Genomic DNA, 13,155 nt, shown 5'->3' with positions numbered 1-13,155 from the left:
GCTCGGCTGCCAGAGCATCAGGAAACTAAACAGAGCGGCCAAACATGGATGGCAAACGGAAAGCAGCGCCTCAGCTTTAGAAACCCACGGCCCTAACAGCATGTGGTAGGGGCAGGTAATTTGTTTCCATCTTGGGGAGCAAACACCCCTTTGGTGCTCCCCACCCCACTCTCAAATGCCCTGTGGTTCCTACCACCTCCTCACTCCTCAGATCCCCCATCCCAACTTTACCACCAGCCCCCCCCCCATGCCTCCAGCCTCAGCCCCCAGCAGGACTCGCAGCCCCTCCACCACCCACAGCACCCACCCACCCTCCTCTAAGGCATCCCCAGCCCCCTCAAAACACCTGCCCACCCACCTTCCCCCTGCAGCAGCATCCCCCAGACCTCTCCCAGTACCCCCCAGTTGCAGGAGCATCCCCCACCAATCACAGCTCCCCTCCCCAGCCCCCCCCCCCAGCACCTGCCCAGTCCCCCTCAGCGCCCCAGCCCTCAATCCTGCCCAGTCCCGCCAGTATCCCAGTAGCTTGCTCTGCACATTCCCATCCCAGCTCCCTTCCCCAGTCCCACCAAGCCCCAGCCCACCCACCTCCCACCCCACCCCCGACCAGTGCCTCCTCCCAATGCCCAGCGTTCACGCCCGCCCCTGCCCAGTGCCCCCACGGCCCAGTCCCCACTCCCAGCACCCACCCCTCACCGTCGCCCTTCCACTGCCCCTCCCAGTACCTCTGCACCCACCTGCCCAGTCCTCCCAATGACTCTCCAGCCCCTCCCAGTACCTCTCTCCATCCTATCCCAGTATCCCACCCGTGCTCTTCATCCCCTCCCCGTGCCCCACCAGCGACCCTCCCCACCCTATTCCAGTCCCCCCTCCCAGTACTCCACCAGGGCCTCACCAGTGCCCCATACCTCCTCCCAGTATCCTCTCCCAGTGCTACCCCAGCCCCTCCCAGTTCCCCACCCTATCCCAGTCCCCCCTCCCAATACCGCATCCCCCTCTCCCAGTGATCCCCCCCCCCGGCCCCACTCACGGCGGCGGGACGGACACACCGCTGTGGGGGCGGCGGCGGAACCGGAAGCGGAGCGGAAGAACCGGGAGGACTCGCGAGGAGCGAGAATAAACCCTCCCCCGCCTAGAGCGGCCGCGCCCCTGCCACCATAGAGGGGAGCGGGAGGAGACAGAGCGTCGTCCGCGCCGGGCTTCCGGAAGGGGGGGGGGCGGCGGTGCTCCGCTGCGCCTAGGCGGGTGCCCGGCGGGGCGGGGCGGGGCGGGGGCTCCCCCTGGCGGCGGGGCGGGGCGCAGCCGGCGCCATGGCGGAGCTGGGCGCCCACCTCACGGCCCCCTCGGCCGGCGACGACCGGCCTTCCATCTTCGAGGCGGTGGCTCAGGACAGCCTGATGGCCGCCGTGAAACCCGCCCTGCAGCACCTAGCCAAGGTAAGGGCGAGGCAGGCCGCAGGCCTGGGGGGAGGGGAGGAGAGGAGGGGCGAGAGGCGTCCTCCTCCCTGCAGGCCTTGGGGGCACCGCACTGAGGTGAACAGTGTCTTGAGGGTGAATATTCTGTGGGGAAACTGCTGCAGAGAGGGACCCTGTGCTCTGTGCTGAGCCGTTCGTCGCCAGGGTTTACCTCTGGCCACGCTCACAAGCCAGCGTAACAGTTTTGACCCACCCAGCTCGCTTTATGAACTGGAGGCATAATTTGTACCTGCTGTCATTTAGCACATTACTCCGCTTTCAGTTCCTTCTGCTTTGTGTCCCTTTCCATAGGTACTTGTTGAATCTAATCCTGGCCGATACGGCTTCCTCTGGCACTGGTTTGATGAGATCTATGTCCTTCTGGATTTGCTGCTCCAGCAGCACTATCTGACCAGGTGCAGTGCCTCCTTTTCTGAAAACTTCTATAGCTTAAAGAGGATACCAATAGGAGATCACAGACAGCAGCCTCTGGCCACTGCTGGCCTGCCAAAGAGGCAGCACTGGAAGTCTCTCCTCTTGCTGGTTCTTGTTCCTTACCTGAAAGGAAAGCTAGAGAAACTGGTGTCCAGCCTGAGGGAAGAGGATGAGTACTCCATCCACCCTCCATCATCATCCTGGAAGCGCTTTTACAGAGCCTTTCTAGCTGCCTACCCCTTTGTAAACATGACCTGGGAGGGCTGGTTTCTCATCCAGCAACTGTGCTATATCCTTGGGAAAGCTCAGCATCATTCACCCATGCTGCGGCTGGCTGGTGTTCGCCTCGTCAGACTAACTGCAGAGGATATGCAGGCCCTGGAGAAGAAATTGGCTGGAGCCACCGCAAGTCAAACACACAGGTATGTCAGAACATGGCTTAGCTGCTGCTCTCTACGGGGTTCTGGGGGTGTGTTAATTTAGAGGTGATGCTGCAAGTAAAACTGTCTTGTTCTCCAGAAATTCTTCAAGATGAAGTCTACCTCTGGCAAAACATGCTCCAAAAGGGTATATCGTTAGTGTAAATAAGGAAACAAGTAGCAGGGACAATATTGCTAAAATGACTGAAACTTAGCTTTCTGATTTTTCTGAGCAGCAGCTAGTCATGGCCACACTTAATGGCCTGTAAAACAACGATCCATGAGTGAAACACTCTGTGGTCCAGGTCCCCTCAATCCAAACTCTTCCAATTTAGACTTCTGAACAAAACAGGACTTGAAGCTTTCTTAAAATACAAAGAATCCGAGAGAAACATCCTAGCAGATGCCTCGTTAAAAACATGGGATATGTTGACCAACTTCCTTAGCATTAAGAACCTGTATAAAGCGGTGACTTACTGCCCAAGTCCTTTTTGCTGTGGTTTGCAGATGGACAAATGTGCAGTAGTAACGATTTCTCCCTATCTTCTCTCTCTTTTACAGCATTAAAACACAAGTGCAGTCAGCAGTGAGGAAAGCGTTGGCTGGCATTGCCTTCTCCCTGTCCACCGGGCTGTCCATCAGCGTGTTCTTCCTCCAGTTCCTGGACTGGTGGTACTCCTCAGAAAACCAAGAGACAATCAAATCTCTGACAGCACTCCCAACTCCTCCACCCCCCATGCACCTCGACCACGGGGCCGGCTCAGCTCTCTTACCCAAACTGAAGACCGTGTGCCCTCTGTGCCGCAAAATTCGCGTCAATGCCACGGCCCTGTCCACGTCCGGCTTTGTGTTTTGCTACCGCTGTGTGTACAATTACGTGAAGACTCACCAGCGCTGCCCGATCACAGGCTACGCCACAGAGCTGCAGCACCTTGTCAAACTGTACTCTCCTGAGAGCTGAAAGGCCTGCCTCATGCTGTCAGAGAGATACATCTCTGAGGCTAGCGGCTGGGTAGCAGCGAGCCTAAATTTGCCCCTTCTTATGTCCCGTAGAAGACTTTCAACCACTACAACTCATCAGTGATCTCTAAAGCTCCTTTGAACTTTGGTACATCAGCGTTTTGCTGCCTTTGCGTATTCTGGTAAGGCTCTCCCCTTTGTTTATTAGCTGTTTAAACATCCTGTGACAGTTTCAGAGGGATCGGACAGCCACAATCCTGTCAGCCGGCACAGAAATGCCTTCAAAGACCAACCGAAAGGGAAGAAACATTGATTTGGATAAGAAGAATGCAGATGTGAGGATCAGAGAGCATAACTGCTAAAAGTCCTGCTCGAGGGCATGAGCCAGCAAATTAAAGAGGTAGGGAAAATTCTCTAAGCGAGTTATTCCTCCCTTAGCAGCTTCCCAGGCGCTCCTGCTGCCCCAGGCAAGCTCTGGCACTAGTGCTTGTCAAAGAGGTAGAGACAGGCTTAAACCTCTCCTCTGATCATGCTCCTCTTAAGAGTCTCCCTGTGTTTTCAGGCTATCAGCCTTTGAATTGAGAACATCACACCCCTAATTCCCATCAACAGTTCTAAATTAAGACTTTGGACTCTTTAAAGGAACAAGAGGTGATGTGTACAAACAAGGATACAAGAAGGACATTACGTTTTCTGCACGAGGGAGAAAAGTGACAAACCAGATTAAAGCAGCAACTGTGCCAAATGATGAGAGTTGTTTTTTGTTAAATAAGTCTTTGCATCTGTTATTATCTGCTTTTATAAAGCAAAATTCTTTCTTGATTGAGAACCTTACTTACTTCTTTTCTGGTTATTGGAAAAAGAGTTTGCTCCTCTAGGGGCTCTATTTACATAAGGGAGACTAGACTAAAGCTGCTTTCATCTTTGCAGATGATGATAATGGATGTAAGATTAGTGTTTTGTAGGCTGAGAATCTTTAATGTCTGTCTGATTTAAGTATTACATTGAAATTATTCCAGTCCCAACCATGTAGCACATTCATATCACAGGAAAGCATCCTTTCACTGAACAGAGGAGAAAAGAAAATGTGTATGACATTATGGCTGGTTCTTGCTTGACACCTGCTTTTTCACGATGGAAGGTTTTTTTCCCGACTCGGCTCTAGGGAGCAGCAGTTAGCTACTCCAGACATCACAGTGACATTGCTTTTAGAATACGAAGAGCAAAGTTTGCTGCGCAAAGTACATGGTCTTTCCAGATTAAGAGATGTGTTTGAACATTTAATCCACTGAACTGGTCATCTCATTTTCCCCCCACTTGAGCTCTGCTTCAGAAGATAAAAATCTCTAATATCCTCCCTCACCTGGAAGCAAGATAGCAAGGCTATCGAATAAAGCAGAAAAATACAGCAATTTGCATCCTCCCAAAGATACTCTGGAAAACACTTACTATAACAAATGAGATTTGTCTCCAATGCTTGTCTTATTATCGCCATACAACTTCTAGACCCTTCTACCTGTGCCACTATGGAATAATAATAAAAACTGCCTCCTTTCTCCAGTAGTTACAGGATCCATAGACACCTCCCTTCCTTTAGAGAGCCAGTAAGAGCACACACCTTACTGGAAAAGAGATCACATCAAGGCGTGAGATTTTCTGAGATTTCAAATCACTTTTAACATAGCTGGCTTTGGGCTGGATATTAACTCACACCACTTGCTACATCAGTTTTGTTTCATACAGAGATCATCATCTCTGTGAAAAGCCAGCACCCAAGATGCTCCACTGCTGCGGTATGGTCTTGCAGTAACCTGTCTGATCAGACAAACATGGGCCTGATGGTGTTGACTCTAGTGCAACTGCTCATTTAAATAAGAGCTGAAGGATCTGACTGATAATTCAGTTTCAGGATAGGTTTCTTTTCCTTTTATCCTTTCTATACTTTCCAAATTATCTGTCTGTTGCTCAGTGAGAAGCTGGGCAGACCTGGGACAGAAGACTGACCGATGCCAACTCTGCAGAGCTCTTGGGCAAGTTCTGCACCATCCTCTCTAATCCAGAAGGATTCACTAACTGCTGAACAGTACAACCAAGTTGCCTGCACACACACTGCGCCAGGGTCTCTACACCTCCTTCTGCCCGGGTTAATCTCTCTTCTCCCCAGAATGGCCGCCAGATGCTCACCGTGGCTGCCTTCCACTCCACCTCCCGCCATACCACGCTGCACAACACCGTGTCCCTGCCAAACTTGGATCTGGCCAACTCCACGGCAGCTCCGAAACCTGAACAGAACCACCCATATCTAATCTAAGTCTCACAGTTCTGAACAGCTGTAATTACTCTTCTGAATGTTAAATTGCTCTTTAATGCCTAGCTGACTAACAGGCACTAAGCCCACAATGGCTCAGCAGTTACCTGGCAGATTAGTGTTCCTGCAGATGGCTGCAGAATACCAACTTGGATTTGACTGCTTCTTCTAACCCTCCTGTCCTTAGTAGCCAAACACATACCCATTTATCTGGCTTATTGCTCTAAAACAAAGCTACTGATTTGGGTTATACAAACATTCCTGTTTATCTGCTTTTTAACTGTAATAGAGTTATTAAAGTCATGATGGTCTAAAGATAGACAAGAAAACATTTTTCAGGGAACACCAACTTTATTAAACCAACCTTTGGACTTACATCCTAATTTGTGACTTCTATACAGTCATGTAGCATATATGCATTCAGGATGCTTTGTTCTGTTGCTTAATACAATTACATTAACATTAACAGCAGCACTGGAGTTACCCAATACACTACCGTCAGAACCTGACTTTGCAAGTCTTTTAAAAAACGTTTAGTGAACCTAAGCCACATTCACATTCATCTGGATGCTCTTAAAAAATCAGTGCATTAGCAACTGAGTTGTTTTCCCTATTTCCTTAACAGAAACCATGTGGCTTCTCCTGTTAAGAGAAAACCACTGTAACTATACTCCTAGGTACATATTCCCCATAGAAGCTTCCTTCACAGGGAGAAATGAACATCAAGCTGTCACCAAGACCTGGAAGAGAATAAAAACTAGATTAGAGAATAGCTCCATATCTCTTCCTGCGCTTGTTTGATTAGCCCAGCCTTCCCCTCTGCCCCCCCCCAAAAGGGCTGCACTTCATCCAGAGCAGAGCACCAGAGCCAGGCCCGACACCGCAACTCGCTTCCAAAAATACTCCTGCTGCCATGCTGGCAATCACTAGATGAGAGTACAGCTGAACCAGCTGCTAATGAGGTACCTACAGGACAGACGGCTCAAACTCCGTTTTACAGAGTCTGCATTGCATTTACGAATGGCGGAGATACAGTGGCAGAGTATCTGGAGTTTTGTAAGCCATGTCACACACAGGAGAAAAAACAAGAAATCCTTCTCACTGCAAGCTCAGTACTAAACCCAACGTTGCAGCAAGATACACAAATCCAAACAAGTATTTGCACTACTCGCTTTTCAAATCGAGGTTTTGTTTTTTTCTGCTGGTAAAAGAAATTGCTAAAAATTCTTAATATTTTTTCAGTATTTTTTAGGGTGCATCAAAAAGTTTCAAGAAGCAGCAAAGCTGTTTACTCTAGATGAGCTTAGCCTAAATAAGCTCAGAGAGAAGATTACGTGATCATGCCCTGGTCAGAGCAAAGACACAAAGTCTCAGCAATACCAGTTCAGAGAATACTTCGCTCATCATTGCTTTGGGCGAATTTATTTCCACTCAATAAGAAGCCTGCTCCCAAGTAAGGAACTAGAAAGGTGGGGGTTTTTTTCCTGGAGGAAAAACCAAACAAACAGACACCTCCCCACCCCCAACAAACACAGGTTAACTTGGGTTCTGGGTTAATTCTTTTCAGGATCACATGGCTTTCTACAGGACAGAGTTTGCAGTAAGTTAACACTGACCCTTGGGAGATGAAACAGGAGTGGCTGTTACAAGACTGAAAAACTAAGCCCCGAGTTGCTACTTCTACCTTCCCAGCAGCATGGAGGAGGTGGTACTTTGCACCGTCAGTATGGATGTAGTCTCTCCACACAGAGCTTCTGTGTTCAGCTGTGTGCATGACAAAGCCATGTTGGTAGAGTTACACAAGAAAAAACTCTCCATTTCCCCTCCCCAAACACCATTAGCTAAGCCAGCAAAACCCCTCTTTTTCCTCCTGACACACCTATACACAATGCCACTCCATAAGGCACGAGAGACTCCAAACAGGCATTAATTAAAGCTTTGGCTGATCTGCAAGCATGCAACAGATAAAAGAAGCTGGTTTAAGTTTTATACTCATCCATGAATTAAGGGTTTGTTTTTTCCTCCTTATCACCTCCTACTGTTATAGATAAGGGGACAAAGCACATTTAGCAGGCGAGCAAGGGAAGGGAGGAGGATGATGTGCCTGATAGAACCGAGTTGGAGCTAGAGAAGACAGGTCACGAGTTTGGGCTCCAAGGTCAGGCAGAGCCAGTACCAGGCAAAACAAGAGGAAAAAACCTGCCATACCTATAAACGTTGCTGAAGTCAGCGGCTCCCAAAGGGTCCAAAGGCCTATTTTGATCTAACCCTTCCCTCATGCCATCCATTCCCATCTGCTTCCCTGCGCTCTCCCCCCATGCCCCTCGGAGCTCTTCAGTGCCCAGTTCCACTGCCCCTGTGTCCCCCCCGCCCCGCTCAGCCCCCTGCATTCCCCTAGCCCCCAGATTTCTACCCCTGTCCTGCTCATTCCCCCCCACACCCCTTCAGCCCCAGATGCCCTACCTCCGTCGGGTTCACCCCCCCATCAGCCCCTTCCGCGCCCCCTCAGCCTCTCTGGCCCCGTCCCCCCATACCCCGAGCCCTCAGCTGCCCTACCCTGGTCCCCCCAGCCCCTCCGCCCCTGCACCCCCAGCCGCCATATCCCCCTGCAGCCGCCCCCATCCCACACCACTCACGCTCACGCAGGCCCAGCCACGCCCAGGCGGCGCTGCCCGCCTTTGTCCCACCCACCCGGCGGCCAACAGCCAATAGCGCCGCGCGGTCCCGCCGGCGAGCCCGGGTGAGCGCCAATAGAAAGACGCGTTAGCGGAGCTCGGGGCGGTGCGAGCGTTTCCCGCCCTGAGGAGGCCTGAGGGGACGGGAAGGCCCGGCCCCGCCCTGCCCCGGCGCTAAGCGGCCTTTTCTTTCTGGCGGCCGCCGCTGGAGCTGCTTCAGTTTCTGTCTTCCGTTTCCTCAGCGACATGACTTGCTGAGCCGAGGCAGAAGGCGGTGATAAGTCACTGCCTCAAACGCCGTCCAGTCCTGAGGGCCCGGCTCATGCCGTGAAGCAACGGCTCCACGGCAAAGGGGCAGCGTGGCGAGTGTGGTGTCACCGTGAAAACAACTGAGAAAAAAAAAGAGGGAAGAAATAAACAAAAAAAAATGTAGGAGAATAAAAATATTCCAACAATTGAACAGAAGGTGCTTTGGAAGGGAAAGTGTCATGATTCAATATATAAGTTAAAACGCTTGCTTGTTTAAGGCCAGATGGGTAGCTTTATCCTATTCTAAAGCAGTAACTCGGTTCCTCTTGATGGGCAGCAGTTTGCAAGAAATTCCTGTGTAACATGCATTCCTTTTTCAGGAGATGTATTTCACCTGGTTTTCCTGGGGAGGGGGTTTCTGACCCTGCTGGGGACTTTTCTGTGCGGGATCAAGAGGAGGATCCAATCTGAGGGGCAAAGACAGCCCAGTGAGGTAGTAAGTATGTAGGGAGACTCAGAGTTCAAGAAATAAAAGCTTTTTAACTCGCTCATGCAGCTGTGGGTTTCATTCTGACTCTGTGCAGCCCACAGAGGAGAAATCTGCAAGTCTTCAGTAAAGCATGGTGGGCACCGTGAAAAATTCAACTGGAAAAAAATGTGCTTTGTAATGAATAAAGAGGAGCCTGGGACACCAGAATGCAGTCTGAAGGGAGAGGAAAAGAAAGGAGAAGACAAGGGGCAAGGCAAGGAAGGGGGGGTATTACACCAGGTCCTGCCAAGGGGGTTGACCAGGGGACTCTCTTTTACACCGTATGGAATCAAAAGCTAAAAAGCATTTTTTTGTTGTACATGAAGGTGTAATCCTGCCCACAGAATACATTCCTGTTTCCTTCCTGTCCTGCAGGCAAGTTTCTGCAGTCTAGTGCTAGCTTGCTCTTTTTCCACACTATTTCATTTTCTCTCACCTCCCCTCAAAAAACTACACAACTTAGTTGAGCAGATACCATGGGCACACTCAGCCACTGCTGTGCGAGGCTTCTCAAGGCTTTGCAGTTAAGCCCACAACCTTCCCTGTTCTCGGTCCTCACTATTTCCCCAATCTCAGTGCCTTTGCCGGAATTCTGTCCCACGGAGGGAGGTGACACTGAGGGTGCTCCAAAGTGCCCCCCTGCATGGATCACCTTCATGGGGAAAAGTTATGAGACAGTTTTAATCCATAACTTTAGTTATTTCAGCTGAAAATTGTATATGATCATGATTTCAGTATAAAATTATTAGCTTTAGCATGCTTTGTCGGTGCAAAAAGTAAGAAAATTGAATTTCATGTTGCAAATGAAAATACTCAGACTGTATCTTCTGAATGGGACTTTCTAGCTTGCTATCCTGCTTCCCAGCTTCCAGAACTGTATCTCTGACTTTGCAGCTCTGGAGGTTTAATGGAACACCAACTTTTCAGACTGAACAAGCAATGACGTATGTAAATGCTGTAAGTTGGGGGATTTCTTCTAAACTATCTTTTTCAACTATCTTTGTCTCCTCTGATAACGCCTTGGCCGCTAGAAGAGTACCAGCAGGAGGGAAGTAATAGCTCCAGAAGGCTGAGCTCCCAGCAAAAACTGGTTTTGAACTTCAGATAGAGCTAGAAAGATCCCGTGAAGTCTGTGGACACTAGTACTTCGTCACAGGAAACACAGAGGAGAAGAAAACAAAACCGGCAGAGAAGTGAAACCAGCAACAAAGTACTTTTCATTTCTCCCAGATTTTAATAGAGGGAGGGGGCAGAGATGAAAGCAGGTAACACGCTCTGGATGCTTTGTACCCCGTTTCTACTGCACATCATTCTGGGACTTAAATCCTTAAATATTTAAAATTGATATTTCAAATATTGATGTTTTAGCCCAGAGCTAAGAAGAAGAGATGGGGTAAGTCCTTTTCTTCTGTCACACTGAGGGAGTCTGAGATCTCAGCAGTCAGCCAGGCTGTCCTGTTGCAGCAAGCTAGAGGCACGCTCATGGAACTGGATGGGAAAATTCCTCCAGCTGGTAGCAAAAATTAGCACACACTAACATTCTTGCTGCTTTAGTTTTACCATAACTCAAAGCTACGAGAAGCAGAGCTACATTCCTCAGCAGAGCTAACTCAGAGGAGAGGCAGACAAGGCAGGAAACTTGACTCCTGTATCAGATCTGGAGGAGATGCTCGTTGGAGTTTTTGTGCCCTGCAGCTCTCTGGCTTAATATTTGGCCACACGGAAGGCAAATCTATGCTACTGGAAATAAGCTGTGCTCCTGCCACAGGTGAGATCTCAGTAAGGCCTTTGCTGCTTCTCACCCCACCCCACCAGCGAGGAGGCTGGGGGTGCACAAGAGGGTGGGAGGGGACACAACCGCGACAGCTGACCCAAACTGATCCAAGGGATATTCCAGACCATATGACATCATGCTCAGCATATAAAGCTGGGGAAGAAGGAGGGAGGGGGGATGTTCAGAGTGATGGTATTTTGTCTTCCCAAGTCACCGTTACACATGATGGAGCCCTGCTTTCCTGGAGATGGCTGAACACCTGCCTGCCGATGGGAAGTGGTGAATGGATTCCTTGTTTTGCTTTGCTTGTATGCACAGCTTTTGCTGTGGGTCTTTATCTCAACCCACAAGTTTTCTCACTTACCCTTCTGATTCTCTCCCCCATCCCACCTGGGGGGAGTGAGCAAGCAGCTGGGTGGTTCTCAGTTGGCAGCTGGGGTTAAACCACAACTATGCTATTTGGTCCACCACCACTGCAGTGTCTGAAGTATGTAGTTGGGATGTGTTTTGAGTAAGGCTCAAATCCTTTTGCCGACATCCTGAGCATCTACTAATAAACATGACTTCAATATCATGGGCGTTCACTTTGTTCTGATCAAGTATAACCAATAGTTTGCAATGCAGAGATTGTTTTTAATCTATTTGTATCTCTTCTGTAGGCAGAAAAACATTTGCCAAGCTGTCACAAGAGTAGCCTTTTAGAAGGCAAGCTTTAATGATGTGAAGCACATAATTGAGGAAGCACAGGGAAGGTGATTGGCATAACAAAGCCTTGACTCTAACTTCATCACAACATCTCCCTGAGCCTGGCTTTTTCTGGATTTTCTTGGACTACTTACAGACAAGTCACTCCTCCTCAACTGGTCTTCCAGAAGCAGCATGGCATGATCCTGTCAAGTCACTAACGAAAGTGGTTTGTAATGCTATCAGTATTTATAGCTATGTAAAAGAAAATATGGAAATGATTGTAAAGCACACTACCCTAAAAATTCCTAATCAATATTTGGAAAGGTTATTCTGCAGAGCCATGTGTGCTCAGCAAACTAGTCAGAAATGGAATAGCAAAGTATGTGGCAAAACATTGTTGTACATATCTTAAAAAGGGTTACTCCGAGAAAGATATTGCTGTTCTGTGCTACAGAGATGAAGAAGCAAGAGCATACTGTGGAATACTAGCATCAGAAATGAAGAAGTCAGTCAAATGTATCATTAAGAAAAACAGAGGGAGGGCTAAAGGAGCATCTATTCTTGACAGTGTCCATTGAGAAAGCAGCATTGTGTCCTCAACCCTTTCTGTTTCAGAAGGAAATTTTAAGAAATATATTGGTCTGTGTAGCATCCAGAGCCAATTTAAATCTACACTTGTTATTTGAGAACTGAGAACAGGTAACCACATAGGATCCCAACAAGGCCCCAGTAGGTCAATGGTTATGTATGTTTGAAATTTTTTTACTCTATATCTGAAGTAGAAGGATTTCCTTTCTAATGGCTGGTCCTCTCTAAAAGCCCAGACATTCTTGAGAAGCCTCTACAGTCTGTTTTAAATCAAATGTAAAGTTTCAATAATGCAGAGAAAAGAGATACTTTGAATGTCAGTAGAATTACATCATTCCCTGAAGGCTCCTTTCAAGGACTTGCAAAACCTGATGCTCAGCCTTTGACTGCATGCAGGTGCATTGCCAAGTGAAAGCCACTATGCCAAGACAGGAAACTGGAAGACTTTCCGGCTTTTACCAGCTCACTCCCATACTCATAGCACAGCTCACAAAAGTTACCAAACAACATAGGCATCCGGTGGTAGAAGCCATTGTTTTTAAAACACAGCCTCTATTCAGAGATCTAGGAAAGTAAAAATGGGGCCTTCTGTCCATGTTTTAGCTAAGAAATACAAACAAATGGCTTTTACAGAAGTAGTTTCCCCACTCAATTTCAGCAACAGTCAGTATGGGTTACAAGAACCCAGTTGCTCCAAAGAGGAGCTTTAATGGAGGAAGGAAAACTTTGTATAACTGCCCTTAGATACCAATAGCATGTTTTGTCTTGGTTTCAGACATGCTGGTTAGATAAAACTCTCTGTATAGAGTTAGATGCTAAATACTTTTGAAAGACAGATCCAAAATTCCTAAAACTGGGTATCCAAAACTGAAGGCTGGTTGAAAACAAACCATATCGTTTTCCATCACAGAATGACCTGTGATTCATTTGGTTTGGAAGAACAGTCCAATATCCTCCTAGTGTGATTATAAAGCACCAGTGATTTAACTGAATGTGGTTACAACAAGGAGAAGACATTGTACACAGCTGGAATCAGTCTCCAGACAAATTTGCCATTAGGTTGTCAAACCTATTAGC

At 48.4% G+C, this 13,155-nt stretch overlaps 2 protein-coding genes, 1 long non-coding RNA gene and 1 other non-coding gene across 8 annotated transcripts in view; 1 reads left to right on the top strand and 3 right to left on the bottom strand.

The window, feature by feature from the left end:
- The window catches only part of AP2B1 (adaptor related protein complex 2 subunit beta 1), an 82,004-nt gene extending 80,795 nt beyond the window's left edge, over positions 1–1,209 (bottom strand). The window contains exon 1 of one of the 3 annotated variants that reach the window (XM_052805088.1): positions 1,031–1,209. The gene's annotated coding sequence lies outside the window, so the exon portion shown is untranslated. The remainder of the gene's footprint in view (positions 1–1,030) is intronic. The other 2 variants (XM_052805091.1, XM_052805089.1) reach the window with 2 other exon arrangements.
- A 39-nt stretch (positions 1,210–1,248) lies between these two features.
- On the top strand, positions 1,249–4,102 carry PEX12 (peroxisomal biogenesis factor 12). Of its 2 annotated transcripts, XR_008237716.1 has the most exons (4): positions 1,249–1,436; positions 1,767–2,311; positions 2,870–3,668; positions 3,831–4,102. XR_008237716.1 is itself a non-coding variant. In XM_052805087.1 (3 exons), the coding sequence occupies exons 1-3, from the start codon at positions 1,311–1,313 to the stop codon at positions 3,267–3,269; spliced, it is 1,071 nt and encodes a 356-aa protein (XP_052661047.1). In that variant the 5' UTR covers positions 1,249–1,310; the 3' UTR covers positions 3,270–4,102. The 2 variants fall into 2 exon arrangements, 1 of the variants encoding a protein (XP_052661047.1); XM_052805087.1 differs by having other exon boundaries at positions 2,870–4,102.
- A 1,805-nt stretch (positions 4,103–5,907) lies between these two features.
- On the bottom strand, positions 5,908–7,970 carry LOC128149635 (uncharacterized). 2 transcript variants are annotated; one of them, XR_008237718.1, is made up of 3 exons: positions 7,785–7,970; positions 7,193–7,340; positions 5,908–6,316 (listed from the first exon to the last, which is right to left on the bottom strand). It is a non-coding gene; the product is annotated as an uncharacterized LOC128149635 (long non-coding RNA). The 2 variants fall into 2 exon arrangements; XR_008237717.1 differs by having other exon boundaries at positions 7,261–7,340.
- LOC128149737 (Z30 small nucleolar RNA) lies at positions 6,891–6,988 on the bottom strand. The gene has a single exon (XR_008237801.1). It is a non-coding gene; the product is annotated as a Z30 small nucleolar RNA (small nucleolar RNA).
- Positions 7,971–13,155: the final 5,185 nt, after the last annotated feature.

The sequence above is a fragment of the Harpia harpyja genome, chromosome 12 (assembly GCF_026419915.1).
Source record: "Harpia harpyja isolate bHarHar1 chromosome 12, bHarHar1 primary haplotype, whole genome shotgun sequence".
Classification (NCBI taxonomy): Eukaryota; Metazoa; Chordata; class Aves; order Accipitriformes; family Accipitridae; genus Harpia; species Harpia harpyja.
Note: the sequence above shows the minus strand (reverse complement) of the source record. Positions and strands in the feature narration are given on the sequence as shown.

What these genes read in the sequence shown, in the direction of transcription:
- PEX12 (XM_052805087.1), top strand. Translation starts at nt 1,311, where the DNA reads ATGGCGGAGCTGGGCGCCCACCTCACGGCCCCCTCGGCCGGCGACGAC. An exon ending in CCCTGCAGCACCTAGCCAAG is followed by an intron (nt 1,437 to 1,766) that starts GTAAGGGCGAGG and finishes CCCTTTCCATAG; the next exon opens with GTACTTGTTGAATCTAATCC. An exon ending in ACCGCAAGTCAAACACACAG is followed by an intron (nt 2,312 to 2,869) that starts GTATGTCAGAAC and finishes TCTCTTTTACAG; the next exon opens with CATTAAAACACAAGTGCAGT.